At 42.9% G+C, this 13,618-nt stretch overlaps 1 protein-coding gene across 2 annotated transcripts in view; it reads left to right on the top strand.

Moving 5' to 3' along the window:
• CDH4 (cadherin 4) overlaps positions 1–13,618 on the top strand; it is a 417,925-nt gene that overhangs the window by 235,619 nt on the left and 168,688 nt on the right. For both annotated transcript variants that reach the window (XM_064391991.1, XM_064391992.1), the window contains one exon: positions 10,396–10,619. In XM_064391991.1, the coding sequence (XP_064248061.1) occupies positions 10,396–10,619 (224 nt within the window). The remainder of the gene's footprint in view (positions 1–10,395; positions 10,620–13,618) is intronic.

Below are 13,618 nucleotides of genomic sequence, written 5' to 3'. Positions count from 1 at the left end.
CACCACTGTGAGTAAGAAAGGCCAGAGGGGAGGAATGTAAAAGAGGAAAGGGAAAGTTTCAATAAACCTCATCCCTGTGAGTCCATCAGTGGCAGCAGCAGCAGCCAAGCTCTGTGCCTGTGGGGATGCTGTGGTCAGAACTTGTTCCAGGGTGGCTGCAGAGGCCAGGAGGTTCTGCTTGGGTCAGTGATGACCACCACCAGACTGCCTGGATCTGTGTTTTATTGTGGTTTTGCTTTTCCAGTTAATTTCCTGCTCTGTGGATGAATTTCCTGTGGAGTCAGTGTACACTGGAGCCCAGCCCCAGGGCAGAATCCTCTGGCTCTCTGCAGCCTGGCAGCTCTGACACTGGCCAGTGTTTGTTACCCCCACAAGTGCAGTTTGGGCATCAAGGCCACTTGTTCTCCTCCTGCTCCCTCTGATCAAGTGCCAGACACAGAACCCAGAGCCTCCATCTGTAAATAAAACTCACTGAATTTGTCCAAATGTCAAAGCACTTGAGCCCACCAGGAACCAAACAGTGTTTTATTCTACATAATAGTAATTTTTCTTGAAACCTGCAGACTTGTGTAGGTTATAGCTGAAGGTAAAGGACTGCTGCTGCTTTTTGTGCAGGCAGAAGAGCAGAGGTGCACAGCAGCTGCAAGTTAAATATAGCTACCCTGCCTTGACTCTTTCAGGTACAAAGTCTTCCATTTCTAATATTCTTGCCTGAAACATCTATTCATTTACTGCATTGGGATGTGACTCCCTGGATCAGCTTGCGTTCACACTCGAGCCAGGCTGAGGAAGATGAGAACACTCAACCCCAAAGTTGTCAGTGTTTACACACAAGTCAAGTCCGTAAGGAGTTCAGTGTCTTTGCTGGTGTGTCTGATTTTTTTTTTCCCTGACATGTGCAGCCTCTGTTTCTAGGTGCTGAGAGTTTGTTTGTTTGAAGAGTGTGAGGAGAGAGAAGCCTGAGGCTGTCTGACACAGCTGCAGTTGGAGCATCTCTTTCAACTTCTTTTCCTAGGCTGCAAATGGCCTCTGTTCACTTTGGTTTTTTCCTCACTAAAAATCTTCCTGCAGCTCCTGATGTCTTCCTAGTACACTTCTGGTGAGTTGAAGAGAGATCTGTGGCAGAGAGGAAAACCCCCCAAGGCCAGCAGGTCGCTGTCAGTGGGGCAGGTGGGGCTGGCAGGGGTGGCTGTGCAGGAGCTGTGTGTCCTTCCCACTTCCCACCAGTGCTCCCAGTGCTGGGATGTTCCTGCACCAGCAGGGCTGGGCGCTCTGCTCTGCCCAGGAGGGCTCCAAGCCTCACATGGGGATTGTCTCCAGCACAGTCCCAGCCTCCCAATAGCTCCTTCCAGAGATGCTCCTGCCCACAGGAGTGATGGGCAAGCAGCTGTTACAGCCTAGAGATTGCCCTACCATCACACAGACTCCACCCTTTGTAATTATCACACCAAGCTTCCACAAAACTTGCAGTTCTTCCTCAAGAAATGCATAGTGGTGTTTAAAGTCTTTTCCTACATAGGTAGTTTGACAAACATGAGAGTGTTGTGGAGATCATTAGTGCTAAGAGAAAAACCTCCAAATAAAGCGCCCTGGGATTTATGTACTCTGTGCTGGTAATAATAATTAGAACATATCCTACTGCAGGTAACTCCCACAACTTGCACTTTGCTCTGAAGCTGGGAAACTCATTGATTAATCCATGGGGTCAATCAGTCCATCTTGTTTGGAGAGTTAATCTCTGGTGTGCACCAGGACCAAGAGTGAATCGGGTTTATTTACTGCTGCTTAATCAGAGAACCCAAACTCTCCTGTAGAGTAGTGAGAGGTTTGTTTCTACTTAGCCTTTAATTGCAAAATGATCTCATTAGTGCCATAGTGAATCTCAGTACCATCCTACAGACGTGTGCAATTTCAAGAGCAAAAATGGTTGCCTGCAAAAACTCAGCATCTGCCACAAAGTTTGGTACAGTTGGTATTGGCAGGATTACCCAAACCAGGCTTCTCTTTATGAGCCTTTTAATCTGGATCTGGAACATCAGCTGCACATCCCAGTGGCTGTCTACATTGCTGCTAAAAACAGAGCAGGACTGTCATGCTGAAACTGCTAGGAAAGGTTTTTATCCAAAGATAAAGATACTGAGAACAACATGGAAACCAACAGCAGAGTCACTGTGGTGTTTACCAAAGAAAAGGGCCAAGTTGTCCCAGCAGAAAACGTCAGACCTTGTTAGGTGTCCTTACCTCTGTCTTCTTCTTACATGGCCCTGGCTCATGTATTAATTAACCATTCTGAGATGCCTCAGTAAGGGAGAGTGAGTGGATCTCAAACGGGCAGTGAAGTCCCAAATAAAGCAATCCTTGCCAAAGCAGGTGCTGGAAACCCAGAGGTGAGGTTGCATACTCACAGTGAAGCCCTGAGCATGACAATGTGGAAAGCAGTGAAAAAGGTCTTTAACATGAGCACCAGTAGATGCAGGTTCATGTTTCTGTGCTGAAGAAAATGCTTGAATGTGAGTCCACATCCTGCAAACCCAATTCAAACTCGCTGCCCTTTGAAATCTGGGTAGTATCTCTGTGCCTTTTTGGCAGGAATCTGCTGGATAAAATGTAGAAAATCAGGGATAAAAAGATTCCTCTTAATCTAAATACCAGAAAGAGAATAGAAGGAATATTCACTTTACTAATACTTGTTTCTAATCAGATAAAAATAAGTGACAGTGTAGGAAGAATCCCTCTACTAACTGCCAGAACATGTCGATTTATCAAATTTTTCTACCATTGCTCTTTTTTGGAGCTCGCCTCGGAGCTGACAGTGTATGTTTTACAGTGCAGCAAGGTAGATTGATTGATCCTAAATAGAAAAGCCTTTGGGGTCTCGAGCTGATGTTTTAGCTTCAGAAAAAAACGGAGTAAAGCATGTTAATGTAGAGAAAGGAGCCTGGCTTAATTGGACCAACTCCTGGCTTGCTGAAAATTAATGGCTGGCTGGCTGTTGCCAGAGTGATTCATCTTTTCTATCATGTTCTATAGTCCTTCTCTCCAGGGGTCTGTACTCCCCTCCAATTCCAAACCAAAAGTGAAATACACTTCTTCATTTTTTCTTCCTTAAAAACATGTATTTTAGTTGAATTGGCTTCCAGTAAATGAAAAATAGCGCAGGTGGGAATATGAAGGAGGCACTCAGTGTCTGGGATTTAGATTTTTGTTTGGTTTGAATGGGATTTAGATTTTTTTTTAATGTACCCTTAACTCCTCATTGCTACTGGCTGGCTGCACATGTGACAGAGTGACTTTTTAAAGGATCCCGATTTGTCTGTTGAATTGTATTGTTCCTTTTTCTCTAGCCATGGAAACAGAAGTTCTGTGTAAGCAAGAGCTGATAAAAGTGAATATAAAGCTGGAAAAGGTGTTGAAAGCATATTTAGGTGGCTCTGGAAATGAAAATATTACTTTTCCATGTAGTTCCATCAAGCCCACAAAAGTATTTTATATTTTTAAAATGAATGACTTGTGCATGAAAAAGCCTTGCCATTTTCCCCATAAAACCTACAGTCCTGGCTTTGTGGAAGCAAAACAGCTGCAGGTGACAGTGAGGTAGTCAGGAATTCAGTGGTGTGTGCCTAAAACCACATGGATAATCTGATCGTGGAGGGGGTTGAGCTTTGGAACTTAAAGAGGGCAAATTCAAAATGTGCCTTTAAACATGAAACGCTTCTGTCTCCCTTTTGAAATATCTGAGTTTCTGCTGGAGGCAGATTGCTGCTCCTTTGCTGATTCCAAGGTGTCACCAGTTGAGTGGCACGTGGAGTCATTTCCAACAAGCATGTAATAGGTTGGGAATGTCATGAATGTTGTATTATTGCATCGTCTGAATAGGAGGATTCGCTGTAGCTGAAGATTACAAGAAGATAAATAAAGAAAGATTTTGTTTAACATAATTACATATGGTAAATTGTTATGGTAATTTACTATTATTTCAGTAAGGCAAATATTAGCAGTCATAGCTCAGAGATCATAAATAATGCACTAGAAAATTGGATGTAATGTTTCACGTTGACCTGAGATTTGAGAAATGGGTGGAATTGCAGCAGATTTCTGTGCTATTAATTGCAAGAAAATAACATTAAGAACATGCTAAATCATGCTCAATGTTTTCAGCGGATGATAGACTGTGGGATAGTTCATTAATTCTCCAAACTCATTCATTATATTTGTTTTTTACTCCAAGAACACTTAATGAATAATCAATGCTTTGTGAAGCTGAGGGTGTGAGAATGCACATTTTTATATACATTCATATACCAACCAAGATCCATCCATTTATTTCCTACAGTTTTTTTCTTGTATCAAAGCATTTTTTAAACTGTACACTCTTAAACTCAATCACTAGGGATGTGTTTATTAGTCTTTGAAGCAGCTGTTTGAATTGCTGTTTTTACCTTTTACCAGAAGAGTTTGGTTCTCCCACAGTGCTATAAATATTAAATAAAGACACTAAGAGTTTATTAGTGTGATATCCTTTATGGGGACATGGTGGAAAATGTAACCTATAAAATTAGTAATGAGAAGATAAAAATTACACATTGTCTCCATCAGGTTTTACAGCCATCATTTTTTCCTATTTATGTGTTGTTTTTCTTGTAGAGAAGGAGAAGGGCTCTGAGCATTTAATGAACTGCAGGAAGCAAATCTGGCTGTGTGTTGTATGATAGTGTGGGATTTACTGTAAGCAGGAGTGGGATAGACACGAGAGTCCAGGCTTAGATTTGTAGCACTGTGTGTAAGTGTGATGGCTCAAGTCAGTTTTAATTTCCACAAAACACTGAAACACCATCTCTGAGTTGTTCCAGAGTGGTTAAAATGCCTGTGGTACCTGCATACATCCATCCTTTTAATACAGAGAAACAAAATAGGACAAGATAAGACAAGAGGGAGCGGCCTCAAGTTGCACCTGGGGAGGGTTAGGTTAGATATGAGAAAAAATTCCTTCATTTAAAGGGTTGTCAAGCAGGAGAACAGGCTGCCCAGGGAAGTGATGGAAGCACCATCCCTAGGATAACATTCAGATGTGGCACTTGGGGACATGATTTAGGGATGGACCTGGCAGGGTTGGGTTAAGGGCTGGACCCTGAGATCTTAGAGGTCTCTTCCAACCTTCATGGCTCTGTAATTTTATTAAAATCCTCTTGCCTCCATTTTAGCGTTTGCCTTTTGTAGACAAGATATTTCAGTCACAGAATAATTCCACTGTGTATTTACACGTGCTCATGGGACTCCATTTTTCACACAACAATTGCAGTAATTTGTGTGATATCACTTAAATTTTTCACCCTGCACTAATTTGGAAATGCCCAGTAGTTTGTAGGGAGAAGGATTTGCCTCTGATTGCTTTTTGAAAGTCCATATTTCTAATTTTTCTGTCTTGTTCACTTGTGTCTGGGCGATGGAGGCAGTTTCCTGGCTCTTTGAATTCCAGGACTCACATCCCAGCTTTGCTCCAGGTTTCCAGCGTGGCCATGGGGAATTCATTCAGCTGCAGTTGGTTCCCAGTGCTGTAAAACAGTTTTCTCACAGACTCACAGAGGGATTGCACGAATGTAAAGAAGGATGCCTGGAAAATGTGGCTGTGTAAAATTTTATGCTGTGTACTTACTTTGCCAAATAAATGCAGCTTCCCAACAAGGCACAGCACGCTCTGCTTCACATTAGCACTTAATGGAGAAATCACTTTGTGAGGCTGTAATGTGCCCGTGCATTTTTGTGGTTAACTGAATGGTTTCGTGCCTGTTCTTAGGCAACAGGAGCCTCTCCACACAGGACATGTTTGGGATTTTTTAATTCCTGGTGTGGTGACACGCAGGGAAGGCTGGCCAGGACTGAACCCCCTGCAGAAGTCAGAGGAGATGGGTGAGTGCAGACATTTGGGAGCATTGGGCCAGAAGTGCCAGGGCAGGAATTCAAGTGATTTGCTCATGATCACACAGGAGGGATATTTCCGTGCTTGGTGAGGACTCTGCAGGTTACCCAGACATCTGAAAATCCCAAAGGCTGCAGTTAAGCCATCCTCACCTTAATGATGTTCACAGAAGGGGTGAGGGGTGGATTTGGCAGCTTAGATTTATCACAGTGCACCGGGTGTAAGGGAACTGGTCAAGAGACACAACTTGAAAAGCAGATGGATCCTGCTGGAAATAGCGCTCTGTGTTTGCTGCTTTAAAGTTCATCAGGCAAGAAACATCTTTTGCAGAGATAATCCTCAAAACCATGGTGAAAAACAGAGTCCTGAAGGGACCCATATCCTGAACCGTGGGATGATGTCCTGCCAGGGGGTTTATCCTAATAAACGAGTATTATCCCTCCTGCTCTTCCAGCCCTGTGCTGCTTGCCAGAGGGGGCACTTTTTAATGGACTAGGAGAAGTCAAAGGAAAATCCAGAAGGATAAGGCTAAAAGCGAGTTCTTTGGTTTATACCATTTATAGTCCTATTAAATTCAGTATTTCTCTCAGACATTTGGGGGGCAAGAAGTTCAGTGTATTCGTACATCTTTCAAGATCCTGGCTTGATCATTTGACTCTGTCCAGCCAGCTTAACAAGCTAAATAATAAAAGGGACCAATGCAAAACTTGTTGAAATTTTTTTTTTCACCCTGTGTCTTTTTTGAAGTAAAATACCTTTTTTTTTTCCTCAGATACCCAGCAGTTTGCTGCAGACTCCTGCAGCTTCTCTGCCCATCACTCAGTACCTGTTTCAGCTTATCAAATTGTTGTACTTCCTCCTTTCATAGAGAAGCAATTAAAAATGATGAGGGTAAAGGGTTAAACCTAAAAGCTTGCTAATGAGGGTGCCTTCTTGGTTTTCCTTTCATCAGGTATTAGATGTTGTTTTCAGCATAAGCTTTCGATAAGCTTCACTGAACATTTTTCCAGTGTATTTTTTAAAAAGTTGGGTTTTTTTTTTACCATCCTGTAAAAATGATAGATGTGTGACTCTGCTGTTTATCCAAAATCCTAATTACTGATGCTGCAGCTTTTGAATGTTAAATTCGTGCAGTGTTCTTTAAGCTTCAGACTGGTCAAAGAAAGATTGATTTGTGTCCACGGAGAGTTTTAAGACTGGTAAACACAGCCAACCATTGTTTATATTTTTTTTGCATTATTTGAAAGTCAAGAGTTGCATCAACTGCAAATTACGTAGACTTAGAGATTTCTAAGGGAGAAAAAGGAGGAAAAAAAGCAAAAGTTGTCTGCCATTGAATGAAATTTTAATTTCTGTCTCCACAAGAGCAAAGAGTATGGGTAAGAGGTAGAATTTGAAAATATGGATGAGATTTCCTTTCCTTGAGCTATGCTATTTATTACAGAACAATAGCTTGGTTTTTTTTTCCTAGGCCTCTACACATATATTTGGGAAAAGTATTTTATATATAAATATATATAAATGAGGTTTATAGATTTTGTGGATCTTTGTGTGTGTGTGCGTGTACATATACATACATATATATATATATATATATATACCAGTGCAGCTCAGCAGTCTTGTAACATCCCAAGGACTCATTTTCAAAGGGCAGCAAATTTAGGATTTCTAATCACAGAATCATTTGGGTTAGAAAGCACCTCCAAGATCATTGGGTCCAACTGTTCACCCAGCACTTCCAAGCCCAGCACTGAGCTTTGCCCTTCCCTGTGATGGAGGTGGGAGCAGCTCAGCTCTCCTGCATTTCCATTCTGTTTCCTGTGTATGAGCCGAGCCTGGAGCCAGAGCAGCTCCTGTGCCTGACAGAGCCAAGCAGGGTCATCCCTCTGGGGCTGGAATCTCCTGCAGAGCTGCCCAGGTGAGCCAGGGCTGTTGCTGCTGTGCAGAGCGACTGAAAACTGTGCAATCTTTGTGTCCTTGAAGCCTTTCTTGCAGTTCCCCAAGGCTCTTAGGAGAGGAGCTGGCTGTGCTAATCCCTTGCTGAGCATTCACCTAGCTGTGCTACCTGAGAGGAGCAATGTGGGACAGAGAAGGTGCTTGTTGAAAAAAAATGAATAGAAAAAAATAATCAGACTATTTCTCTCAGGATTTTCTCCGTCTCTAGTCAAGTTTGTTTTAAACTAATGGAAGTAATTAGCAAGTCACAGAGGGACTTTGTCTACGAGGTAGCCATTTTTAGATAATGGAGCATAAAAGTCGGCACAGTGACATATGACACCAGAGCAGCATCTTGGAGCCACGAGCTGGGTCTTAAGCAGATGTTTAAGTACTTTGAATACTGAAATCACTACATACACATATAGAAAGGTTGGGTGTTTTTTTTCTCTCAGACTGCTGGTGCACTGTAGGGCTTTCTTTTAATCTCAATAAAATCAAAGTAAGCGCTGGAATGTTTTTTAATGTGCAGTCATTATCACTGCTTTCTCTCTTCTTTAAATGTCTTTCAGTGAGTGGTACCTGGGTACTTGGGGAGTAGGGATGGAACTTGAGTTTTAGTGACCATTACACAGCAGAGGGGGTGCAGCAATACAGCAGCTGATGTGCCAAGTTCCTTACAGTGGCCATAGTGTTGAGCTGAAAATAGATAACATTTAGAAGTGAAGATGCACTTGATGTGTTCACACATATTTATTGTAGCTGTGAATGCAGGGGAGATGTGCAGAAATTCCAGAGAGATGAAGGCAGTCTCCCAGCAGGGTGGTCCCGGAGGTCCAGGCAATCTCCCCTCACAGGTCTCTGAGATTGTCCCAGTTCTTCTAGCAAACCCTGTGTGTGCTCATCCTCATGCAGGGCTTTCAGGTAGTTTTTATGTACTAGATAACTTTATCCATCTTATTTTTTATAAATCAATGTGTGACATTCTCTGTTTGTGCCCAGCAGTTGTTGCGGCATTTGGTAACACTTCCCACCACACACATAAAAATGTACCAGTGTGGTCTAAATAAATACACAGCCCAGAAAGCCTTTGTAGATGTTCAGTTTTGACACAATCACAACACCCCAGTTATTGAGGGGTGCAGTTTGGTGAAGGAGGGGAATGGTTTTCCCCTCCTCTACCACAGTCTGCTCCTCATTCTCCATCCTTTGATGTGCCTGGGGGCTTTGACAGCTGGCTGAGTTGAGCCATTTCCTGGCTGCTTTTTTCTTTCACCTGTGCTACGGTTGGTTTTTTTTTTTAATTTAAATCCAAATTAGTCTTTGATTCAGCTCAGAGCAGGGCTGCAGAGCTGAAAAGGGACAGCTGGGGTACAATTGTCCCAGAAGCTCCTCTCCCCCGGGGTGCCCTACATCCCTTCTCCCACCACAGCCAGTCCAGGTGGATCCATCTGACCCAGCCCTGCTTCTGCAGGAATTGTCTCCTGAAGCCCCCCAGAGCTGGCCCAGCAGGTTTGTCCTCATCTCGAGGCAGGCTGGAGCATCTCAGCATGAGAACCTGTCTAGCGATCCGAGCTGGAGCGCTGTGCAGCCACTCTCACTCACTTGAGATGTTTTTACGGGTACAATATGTTTCTCTTCATGTGTGTTCCGCCCCGTGGATTACTGAAATGGCAGGAAGTGTTTGGTTTCCTGTGTTATCAGCTGCAGGTTCAATTTCTATCCGATTTGTCAATTCTGTCATATAATAGGGTTGAGGTTTTTTTCTGGTCTAATGTATGTGACATGTTTCATAATGCCAATAAAAATAGTTTTCAAACTAGACTGTGAAAGACTTTGACCAAAAAAAAGGCGAAAATAGAAATATCAGCTACTGGGGAGCTTTGATCTGACAAAGTAGGCTTTCAAATGACACGTTATGGTTTATGAAGCACAGTTTTACAGTTCCTTTTTGCAGTAGCTGTAATGTGTGAGGGGTTGTCCAAGGTGGGAATGCAGCTCAGGACAGGGGGTCCAGTTCCAGCAGCAGATGCGTGCTCCAGAATGGTTTCAGCTTTTAATTCTGTGTTAAATTTTTTTGTTGTTTTTACATTTCTGGTAATGGAATTGTTATGGGCTTTTGAATTTCAGTTAAGAATGTGCAAATAGGCTATCTGGTAAGTAGGTTATTGAAGGGTTAGGGAAATGGAGAACATTTCCTGAAAAAAAATACCCACAGCGTGGGTAATAGACTCCAGTTGAATTTAAGAGATAATGGCGACAAGGGAGAAATCCACTTGTACAAATGGGGAACAGCTGTGTTTGAGATCTAATGAAACTGTATCAAATACTTTAAAAATGGCTTACAACTTCTTCCCTGGGGAACAGAGATAAAGCACAAGAGCACTCCTGAAAGGTCGAAGAAACAGTTAAATCATTTCCTTGATGGTTATTAGAGATATAGAAGACATCAGTGAAAATTAAATGTCTGAAACTTGTATTTGATTGCTTTCCTTATCACGCCAATCTCACACATTTCTCCCATCTCTTCCTCTCTGTTCTAGTAAAATTTAATAACTGTGCCGGTAACAAGGGCGTGCGGTACGAAACCAACAGCCTGGACTTCAAGGTGAGGGCGGACGGGACCCTGTACGCCGCGCACCACCTGCAGCTGCCCTCCAAGCAGCTGGTCCTGGTGGTGACCGCCTGGGACCCCCAGACCCTGGGCAGATGGGAGGCCATGGTCAGGTTTCTGGTGGCAGAGAAGTCCCAGCACAACGGACACAAGGTAAGAGTTTTTTCAAAGTTCTTTTTCTTGCTTTGTTCTTCTTTCGCCCCAAAGTCTTTGTGTTGTCTGGTCTGTGTTTCAAAAGTGGCCAAGTAGGAGATGCCATGAGCAGCATCAAATTCCTTGCAAATGATCCTTGAACCTCTCCGACAGAAATTATTTGAGGTCTCCTGTCACTGTGATACTTTATGAAAATCCTTTGCTAGGATTTTTCTCCTAGCTCAGAAAAGAAATGTAAACAATAACTATCTAATAGTTGTAGAATATAGTCTAGAAGTTGTTTACCAACGGGTACATCTTTGATTAGTCCATGTGAGTTGTTTCTACTTAATGACCAACCATGGTCCGGCTGTGTCAACTCTCTGAGCAGTCACAGGTTTATGTTATTCATTCCATTCCATTCCATTTCATTCCTTTCTAGCTTTCTCATAGATCCTTTCTCTCTCTTCTTTTTAGTATAGTTTTAGTATAATATTTTAATATAATATAATATCATAATATAATAAAACAACCTTCTAAAACATGGAGTCAAGATTCTCATCTCTTCCCTTGGAGACCCTCAAACAATACCACATTTGGTGAACCCCGAGTGTGTGGCATTAATGATACCACAGTCTCCAGGGAGGGAAGTGTTCTCTAAGTTCATACTTCTGTATTTTTAAGTGACCACTTGCCTCTGTCATACATTGCGGGTCATGTACATCATGTGTGCACCTCACGCTGATAATCTCTCTTGACTCCAAGACAGACCAGGAGATGAAGGGTGAACAGTCAAAACCAACCATCTTCTTGATGGTTTTCAGCTCAGATTTATTTTGTGACAGCGCAGTCGTGCGCTGGCAGCTCTGCCCTGCTCCTCATCTCCCCCGTTTTCGGAGTCACTCTTGCGAGCAATCTGCATGGCCCTGCAGCTTCCAGAGGGGAGATTTGGGCTTGTTCCTTCCCTTGCAAGGACGGGGAGCGTTGCTGCTGCCTGATAAGGGACACGTGGTGGCACACGGGGCAGGCAGCGAAGAGTGGCAGTGCCAAACATCCCCTCTGCTCAGTGCCAGCAGCTTCCCCCACCCACCCCAGCAGAGAATCCAGAGCCAGCATTGCAGTCAGAAGGGTACAGATGGTTTCTTTCTGCTTTAGCTCCATACAGGCAGCTGAAAAGCAGGAGGGCTCTGTCCCTGCCCGGCAGTCAGGGCAGTGTTCCTTCAGGGAAAATCTGCGGGTGGGCTGCACAGAGCCGCTGCAGCTGGGGGCTGCGCCATGAGAACACATTGCTGCTCTGCCCCTGGAGTAGCTGTCACTTTCCCACGTCTTCCATATTGTTTTTGGCAGCAGCAGTTCACCTTTTCATTTTCACTGCTAGTCTGAGCTGGAGGTCTTTTACTGCACAGTGTAAATGCAGTTATTGTCTCTGGTGCTGGCTCAAACAATGCAATGCTGGGCTGGTTGGGTGGTGACATTCGGGCAGGATTTGGCAGGGAATTGTTTCAAGAGCCTGGTTTATTGCTGGATCTTGAGGACCAGCAGAGTAAGGATGAAGGTGGGTGTCCTGGGAGCAGCCCTGGCTCCTCCAGGGACAGGTGGGGTCTCTGGGCCGTGGCTGTAAATTGAATTAATGCACCCCAATAATGGTCCAAACAGCAAGACTGGCCTCTGCTGTCCTCCTGTCTGCAGTGCTTGGACAGGGAGTGCAGGGCAGGGTGGAGAAAGGAGGAGAGACTTTCTGTGTCAAGTTAGAATTCTATCATGTAACTCTGTGCCATTTGGGAGAGATTTTGCCACATTTGAGACAAAAAGGAAAAACTTGGACAGACTTAAATCTCTCACTTGCCCAGTGGGCTGACCCCTAAGGTTTTGCAGGGCTTAGAGTCACATGAATACACTTCTGCTGCTGTTCAGTAGGGCTTGAGCTTGTGCAAGATGTAATTAAGCCCTGTTTGTTATTGTCAACTCTATTTGCCATTTCTAACCAAGGAAATACTGCTTCCTTCTAAAAGTAATTAAATATTGAAGGAACAAAGTAAGATGTCTTACATACTGCTTTAAATTTCTTCTCAGTGTAGCAGAAAAAAAAAACCTGAATAAGCACACATTTCTGTTTTAGTAGAATATTTGGTTGGAAATTCATCTAATGTTAATGTAATCTGAACTCTGGTTGAAAACAGAGAGCTAAGCTTCTTAAAATTCATATCCCTCCTTTCTAAAAGCCTTATTAGTGTGTAGTTTGAGGCTGGAAAAATACAGAAAACAAGACTAATGACAAGGTCATAAGCAGTTTTATTGTGGGTCCCTATAGCAGGCATCTGACTTGTGTTTTATTTAATGCCTGTGGTTTTTGCAAGCAAAATAATCTTTTGTTTACTAAAGAAATAAATATGATTATGAGATTATTTTAAAAAATAATAGTGTTTCTGCAGAAAAAAAGAACCCCAAACCTTACAATATCCAGTTCAATATGTTTCAGGCCGTGACCCTTATATGTTTTGTGGCTTTTACTAGAGGCAGATTTCACATTTGGTTTTGTGTAGAATAATACGACTCAAGCAGAACTGTACATATATATATTTTTAAAGACATTTCAGATTGTTTTGTTATACTCAGGATATAGAAACAGCAAATGTGGGAGAGAAAGGAGGAGGTGACCTGAGAGAGGGAGGGAGACCAGATTTCTTCTGGTGCATCCATTTATTTCCATTTTACTTTGTAAATTTGTGACTGATTTTGCAAAAATGCTGAACAGTCCCCAGACATTATAAATAATTGGCATGAAATTCAGTTACTGCACCTGCTGGTCACTGTTTGTTGGCACCTACAGCACAGAAAAGTCCTTTTGCCTTGTCCCCCTTGTGACAGGGGCCTTGGTGCCCCTCAGAACCTCAGAACTCTGAAAGGATAAATCAGAATTCAGTTCATGATTATCCAGGGATTAAAAAGGCATCAAAACCAGCCCTCCTAGAATGGCCATTATTGTGGAGGTTATAATACAGAATAAATGTTACGGGAGA

This window comes from Passer domesticus, chromosome 16, assembly GCF_036417665.1.
Source record: "Passer domesticus isolate bPasDom1 chromosome 16, bPasDom1.hap1, whole genome shotgun sequence".
Taxonomy (NCBI): Eukaryota; Metazoa; Chordata; class Aves; order Passeriformes; family Passeridae; genus Passer; species Passer domesticus.
This window is presented reverse-complemented; position numbering and strand designations above follow the sequence as displayed.